Here is a 7,100-nt window from a genome sequence, read left to right on the forward strand (position 1 = left end):
ACTTAATTTGCTTAATGATTCAATGTGTATTTTTCATTCTATGGAAAATATCATGCGCACACGTGCATACTCAAGAATCAATAGTCAAGTTTAAAGCTAAATTGAATTTTCCATAGTAAAAATGAAGTATTTTTTATCATCTTCAAGTAGAGAAATTACGAGATACATGCAATGCTTGCTACTAATTGTATAATAAGGTTTCTATCGCTTGCCGCTAATTACTTATATCCGGCTTGTCAACTGGAGGAACTGCCATTCATTAGAGAGCAATGCAAAAATAATTATTAACTCTGGTTTTGTTATTATATTAAGTCCAATTTCAGGTGGTTAAATAGTTACGCGTCTGAAGACGCGTCTATATTCGCGTCTATTTACGCGGATATATAGACGCAAAATTCGCGTCTATTTACACGCTCTTTTACACGCACATATAGACGCAATGATAGATGCGCCCGACTTTGTGCATCTAACATGCGCGTCTATGCCTCGTTTCTGTTGTAGTGATAGGGCCTTTATTTTGTAGTGTAGCATCCACCTTTTACCCCAGTGGGAATCATCTTACTTTGAGTAAATGGCTAAGCATTCCATGAAAGCATCTCAAAGAATTGACAAAAATGGAAAAGCCTTTTAATGAAGAAAATGGAATTGAAATTGGAATGGGAATGATAAGAGTATACCTTAGCAATCATTACTAATCACTTACTTATCCTTTTATCATCAATTGGTATTAAATATTATAGTTTGGAAAATGATAAGTCATAGTTACATGTCAAACAATCTACATGTTCCAACAATTGGCTACATTATGATTCCATCTAGTACACTTATATTCTAGCTCATGGTATATTGATTAACCTAGAGTAAAAGGTACAACATTAATAACAAGCTTTAAATTTTACCTAATATTTCAAGAAATATCCTATAAAATAGCTCCAAAACTGAATAGAGAGAGATGAGAAAGTAACTTGGTGCACAATGCATGGGAAAAGAGGCACGTACATAAGTGTGCAAAGACAATGATATATATATATATATGTTTGTGATGAAGGAAAAGCTAATGATATTTTTGTCTTATCCTCAATTTGCTTAGATTCATAGTCCCCCCCATACCTTCTATATCTTTACTATTACTTCAAGGTTTCATAATCTCTTAGCTCTTTGCTTAGAGAAACACTTGTTGAGAGAGAGAGAGAGAGAGAGAGAGAGAGAGAGAGAGAGAGAGAGAGAGAGAGAGAGAGATGTGTGTGTGTGTGTGTGTGTGTGTGTGTGTGTGAGTTTTTATGTAGCTCTTAGACTAGAGCTACATTCTCTATTGATCATTTTTCTTCCATTTTGTCTTGTTTTAGAGAGAGAGAGAGAGAGAGAGAGAGAGGATTTGTGTGTGTATGTGTGTGTGTGTGTATGTGTTTGTGTGTGGTGTGTGTGTGCTATCTAGCTATGGTGGAAAAAAAGGGGGAAGGGGTGAGGAGGTATATCGCTACAAAAGAAAAGAAAAAAAGTGTAGTCACATTTAGTCATTTTGCCAACAATTTCAAGATTTTTGCATCGTTCTCTTTATCACAAAGCATAGAACTCCAAGAGCCAATTCTCGACATATATTTGTAAGCTTCATTTTAAAATCTATAGAAACAAGGAAAGTTTCCAAATGAACTTGGAAATTCTAAAGGTTGTAACTTGGATCCAGCATCTTACTACTTTTAGCTCTCCATTTTAAGTTTCACCAAGTAGGAAATGTTTTATGATTTTGAGATTTATTTTAGAGGCCCCAAACATGTGGCAAGTTGGACAACGGATATTTCTTAGGGCTAACGTGCACTAATACACAAATGTCTAAAGTACATGAAATTGAAAAACAAGAAGATGATGGTGAGATTGAGGTTATCTTGTACAATCTCACTACTTGACCTTATTTTGTAGAATCTGATCACCCAACAAATGGTGATCAAGAAATGTGAGCATACATTTTTACGATAAAGGAATATATGCTTTATGTAAACAACTCAAAAGCAACTCATGGTTATGGCCACTTATTTTAGATACTTCATCCAAGGATGGTGATTACAAGGATGAGTGATGGCCTACTAGAGGGGTTCATGTTGAGGGTGAGCTTTGTGGTAACAATTGATCGATTAACAAGCCGTACAATTGCATCTACTCATACATGCAAGTTTGTTACTATGAGGTTCAAAGGACAAACGTCCTTCTTCATTCATTTTATTTGCACAATCTTAAGGCATGTTTTGAATAAAGTTATCTATGTCAAGCTTGAACATTGGTATAAGAGATCCATGTTGGATCTCCATAGAAAATGCATGGGTGTCCTATTTCTACCCCTCACCATTTTGGAGGGACAAATTTCCACCCATTACTAGCTACAACTTTAGGCTCAAATTTAAGATAGAGCCTCTTTGATTATTAGTTCAAACTCAAGATTAGGTCTCATGTAACATTGTTTCCTTTCTCTAATATCCAATATAAGGTTTAAAGCATAAATTTTCCATATTCATTTATGCTCCATTTAAGGCTCACCCTATGATTTCAAGGAATTAAGCTCTTTGTAAAGGAGTCATGAGCTTCCATCCTCACGAAGAAGGATATATATATATATATATATATATCCATACATAAGAGAGTAGAATTGAAAGATTAAAAACCTTAGAAAGTATAAACTGGAGAAGGTACAAAACTAAGAGTCATCCTCTAGACTTGCAAAAGGCTTTCGACTTTCCTTCACTAACTTTAAGCATGCTAGGTGAAAACTATGGAGTAGTATGGACCTTCTCTAAATAGGAGGACCAATAATTAACATGTCAATAAGATTGAAGTTTATTTGTGTCATCCAAAGGTAGTACAATAAGATTCGACTTTATTTCAATCATACAAATTAAGTAGTACACTCCATAATTAACATACACAAAGGGATGATAGTTTATTTAGTACTCAACGCTCCAATTAGCTCAAGGGTGAATAAGCTAGCCGACATGCTTCGTTCCGTGTTGCTCCTCATGCAGCTGGGCTGTGGGATAAGCTTGTGCTTCGAGGTAACGATCAGCACTTGCGTTGGCATCGACAGCGCTTTGTAGGGCTGATGCAATGGCCCCATCTTTCTTGTCGATGCGCTGCATCTTTTGGACATCCTCCGAGGTGGCCACCTTGTCCAACAACATCCTCTTCGTGGCATCCTGCATGATTACGGCATGGATCAATACTAGGGGAACATTTACCTTTAAGTGGGAGGTTATTGGGGTCAAAGGTGCTTGTCCCTAACTGCCTATGTATTAGTTACATTTTGTCATCACACATGCAAAGGTCTGCTTCCCACTATGAATTACGAGTTAGGTACAAAAGAAAGGAGCTTATGATGTTCAACTTTGTGCTTCCAATCCCCTCCCTCCTATTAATGATGTGGCTTCTTCAAAGAAGTTCATGATGCTTTGAAATAAGATCCCATTTCCTATTACCAAAGATCATCTATCATACGAAAATTGTTGACAATCTTATAATAATTTTCACATTGTGAACTATGACAATATCGTGAGCTTCTATGAAGAAGGGACCACAGACCTAGCTAGGTGTAGTTCGGGGTAAAGGTTGCAAGCCCCCTTACCCTACCTAGCTAGATATGTTTTCCTTTATAAATGGTGCGAATCGCGATATTGAACATAGGAAACAAAGGGAAAAGAGCCCCTTTGCCCACTTGGGGCAATGTCGAAAACTTGTGTCGATATTAGCAACACCGGATCACATGCAGAAGAATTTTCAGGACGCCGGTTTTAACTAGTACCCCTAGCACGTCGCCCAGCTTGATATGCTGGCCTTGCTGCTCATTTTTCTGTGCAGCTGCTTGAGCAGTGGCGCCGAGGCCCTGCTTGAAGCCGAAAGGGATGCCGGTGGCACGAGACTCGGCACTCTGGATGGCGCGGGCTGTCTCCTTGTCGAGGACGTGGTCGGGAGCGTGGGAAGCTGCTTCCTCGAGGGCCTGCAATGCACAGTATGATAGCGACGACGATCACTAGCATGAAGAAGCGGCGATGATAGTATGAAGAAGCCACATTAACAGTATGAAGAAGCGGCGAAACGTATTAGTATGGAGAAGCGGCGACGATATTATAACGGCGACGATAGTACGAAGAAGCAAGATGCTGATCAATAATTAATACACAGATATGATCATGATGATGGTACCTCGCCGATGGTTACGCCCTTGGAGGCGGCGATCTCCGGGATGGTGGGCACGAAGGAGACTTGGTCAGTCACGGGTTGGTCGCCAACGATTTCCTGTCGACGGACACGGCCGTCCACCAGCGTCTCGCGGATGCCAAAGCCGCGCTCCGCCGCGTCGAAGTGCGAGGTCGGGTCCACGATGTGGTCGCGCACGTTCCGATCGGCGGCCGCCTGCATGCTCGCCGCCGCCCCGCCCTTGTCCGTCCCGCCCAGCGCCATCGTCTCCGCGCTCTGCATCAGCGCCGCGTCCTCCACCGTCACCGGCTGTGCCGCCACCTCCCCCTTCACCACCCCGTCTCCGAACACATCGCCGTATGTGGCCGCCGCTCGTTGGGGCTGCTCCTGCTGGCTCATCCTGGCCAACTTATAGAACTTGATATTCTCTTTCTAAAACTGCAGCGACTAATCGACGGTGCGCTGCTGATCAAACGTGATTAATCTCCAACTATACCTCCTCGTGCAACCTTCTGATTAATTGATGCCCTTCCCTTAACCTCTCATGCATCTGTTTTCCAGGATGATTCATCGCAGTCCCGACCTCACGATATGTACAGTCCTCCCGAGCAGTTCAGTCTCGACACATGTATCTCCAAATGTCTCGCGCCGGTAGATTATTCTTTCTTGCATCTTTCCACGTGTTAGAGCCTCGTGCTTTCCAAGTCTCAACGCTTTCAAGTTCCACCTCCATGCCTGCGCCCGGCTGACACCATGGGCGTTGGACAAGCTTCGTGGAAACACCCACCATACAATTTTACAGGTCAATATACAAATTGGTCGTTGCCAAGTTTTGCCAAATTCCAATGTCTTACACATAAAGCTAGCCCCTTTTATAGCTATTAGAAAGTATGAGGCTTAAACAAGGTGCCATAAGGCATTCACATGCCAAAAGTACATCAAGTTGCCAAGTAGCATGTGTGAGATCACCCTAAATGCCAATTACAATCATCTACTTAGGAAGCTTGGATTGGGGGTAACATGACTTCACCTCCCCCTACTCACCCATCCCCCCTATGGTGCGACATGGCCCCATTACCAGTACGTATGACATAGCCCTTACATTCGCAAAAATCAACTAGTTTCAAAACTTCAATGAGGGCATATCCTTGTGCAAGTCAATTAACTTGCATTAGGACTTTGGTACCAAGGCAACTTGCAATCCATATACATGTTATTACTGCAATGGACCCCACCCACTACGACAAATAGGATGAGAGAGAAAATGTCAAAGCATTCATCCATTGGTAGGTCTTTGCTCCACATATGTGGCTTACCATAGCAAACCAAGTGCCCTCATTGTATGTATGTATGTTTATATATACATACATACATACATACATACATACATACATACATACACACACATATTTATATTTATATTTATATATATACATATGTATAGCTAAATAAGGGGCACAAATGCCTACTGTATCCATATAAAAAGACCAAGTTAGGATCAAGATATGAATTTTGACGAGTTATTGATATTGAAAATTTAATTGCTCAATAACTTGAAACTTAAGAGCCACATCCTGAACATAGGATTTTGAAATTTTAGCCAATAATTTTGCATTATGAACCAACTTCTATGAGCATTGTTCTCAACTGTAACTTTATCTTTATCAATAATAATTCATGCCTTTGATAAAATGTGATCAATTGCATAAATTTGAGATGAAAAACCAAACCCTTCTCAAATCTCATTTTCCCATTGATGTGCAAGAAGATGTTGTTGCACAAGGCAAGGACACACACACACATACACACACACACACACACACACACACACAATGGCAAAAAGCAAAAAGGCAAGAAAAAGTAGTTTGCACACACATGAATAGCTTGTTCTATTCAATCCCATCCTATAAATACACTTTTTCAAGGATAGGATTTTTCTATCCCCCTTGGGCAATCAGGCCCTCTTATGGCCCTTGTGATCAAGCATTCCTCTTATATGCAACTTACACTAGTCAATTACAATTGAGTTGCACAAGTCTAGCCTTTAATCATAAGTAAAACTTGCAAGGAAGGGAATCGAGCTCTCATTATAGAGTTTCATACAATGGTTTATTTAAAAACATGATAATTTTTTGCAAAGAATTTGGGCCTTTAGGGTTTTCTTATTTTCCTTCATACCCTTTGTTTTCATGCGGTTATCATTTGCCCCTCTCCTAATCAAGTGCTAGTCTCCTAATCGAATGCTCGTCCCATGTAGTTAACATTTGTCCCTCTCCTAGTTGAGTGCCACTTCCATGGCACTCTTGTCAAAATGAACTCAGTCATTGGTGAGAGGTCCTGAAATGAGGAGGTCATGTAAAGAAGAGATATCTATGAATGGGTGGTATAGAATTACACATGTTCTAGCAAAGAGTAGGTTGGTAGCTATCATCAATGGATGACGTTAGGGTACTTGCAAGCCAGAAATGTTGATGGGTCCTTTAGGGATCCACTATACTTGTCATATTATTGTACTCTCCCTACAGGGTGTGTCTACATGTCTAGGTAGTGATGTGTGTATAATATGCAACTAGGAGATGGATTGAGTTCCAAGTATACTTGGAACCTTGTTCCACACTTGATGATGTAATTGGTTGGAGACTGTGGTGTGGTGCTTTCTCACATCTATCATGGAGTGTGACATAGGGAAGGGCTAGGGGGTTGCCCTAGATGCAGTGAATGTGCATGTGCTCTTATTTTATTTTTTTCCTTCTTTTTTTCTTCTTTTTCTCATATTTTTTTGAATAAATACACAACAACAGTTGATTAGGCACAAAAAAGAAATAGATCACTCAAATATGGGCCTAAACATGCGCTCAAGACATCCCTTACTAAGAAGGTACTCCTTGACATAATCATGTAGCTACAATGAAGCCTCATGA

General features: G+C 40.4%; 1 protein-coding gene across 1 annotated transcript; it reads right to left on the reverse strand.

Moving 5' to 3' along the window:
- Nucleotides 1-2,826: 2,826 nt before the first annotated feature.
- Nucleotides 2,827-4,725, reverse strand: LOC148028376 (late embryogenesis abundant protein 31-like). Its single transcript, XM_087689043.1, has 3 exons — nt 4,186-4,725; nt 3,785-3,979; nt 2,827-3,182 (listed from the first exon to the last, which is right to left on the reverse strand). The coding sequence occupies exons 1-3, from the start codon at nt 4,576-4,578 to the stop codon at nt 2,973-2,975; spliced, it is 798 nt and encodes a 265-aa protein (XP_087545169.1). The 5' UTR covers nt 4,579-4,725; the 3' UTR covers nt 2,827-2,972.
- Nucleotides 4,726-7,100: the final 2,375 nt, after the last annotated feature.

The sequence above is a fragment of the Lygodium microphyllum genome, chromosome 12, assembly GCF_053477565.2.
Source record: "Lygodium microphyllum isolate KBCC chromosome 12, Lygodium_microphyllum_v1.1.10, whole genome shotgun sequence".
NCBI classification, from domain to species: Eukaryota; Viridiplantae; Streptophyta; class Polypodiopsida; order Schizaeales; family Lygodiaceae; genus Lygodium; species Lygodium microphyllum.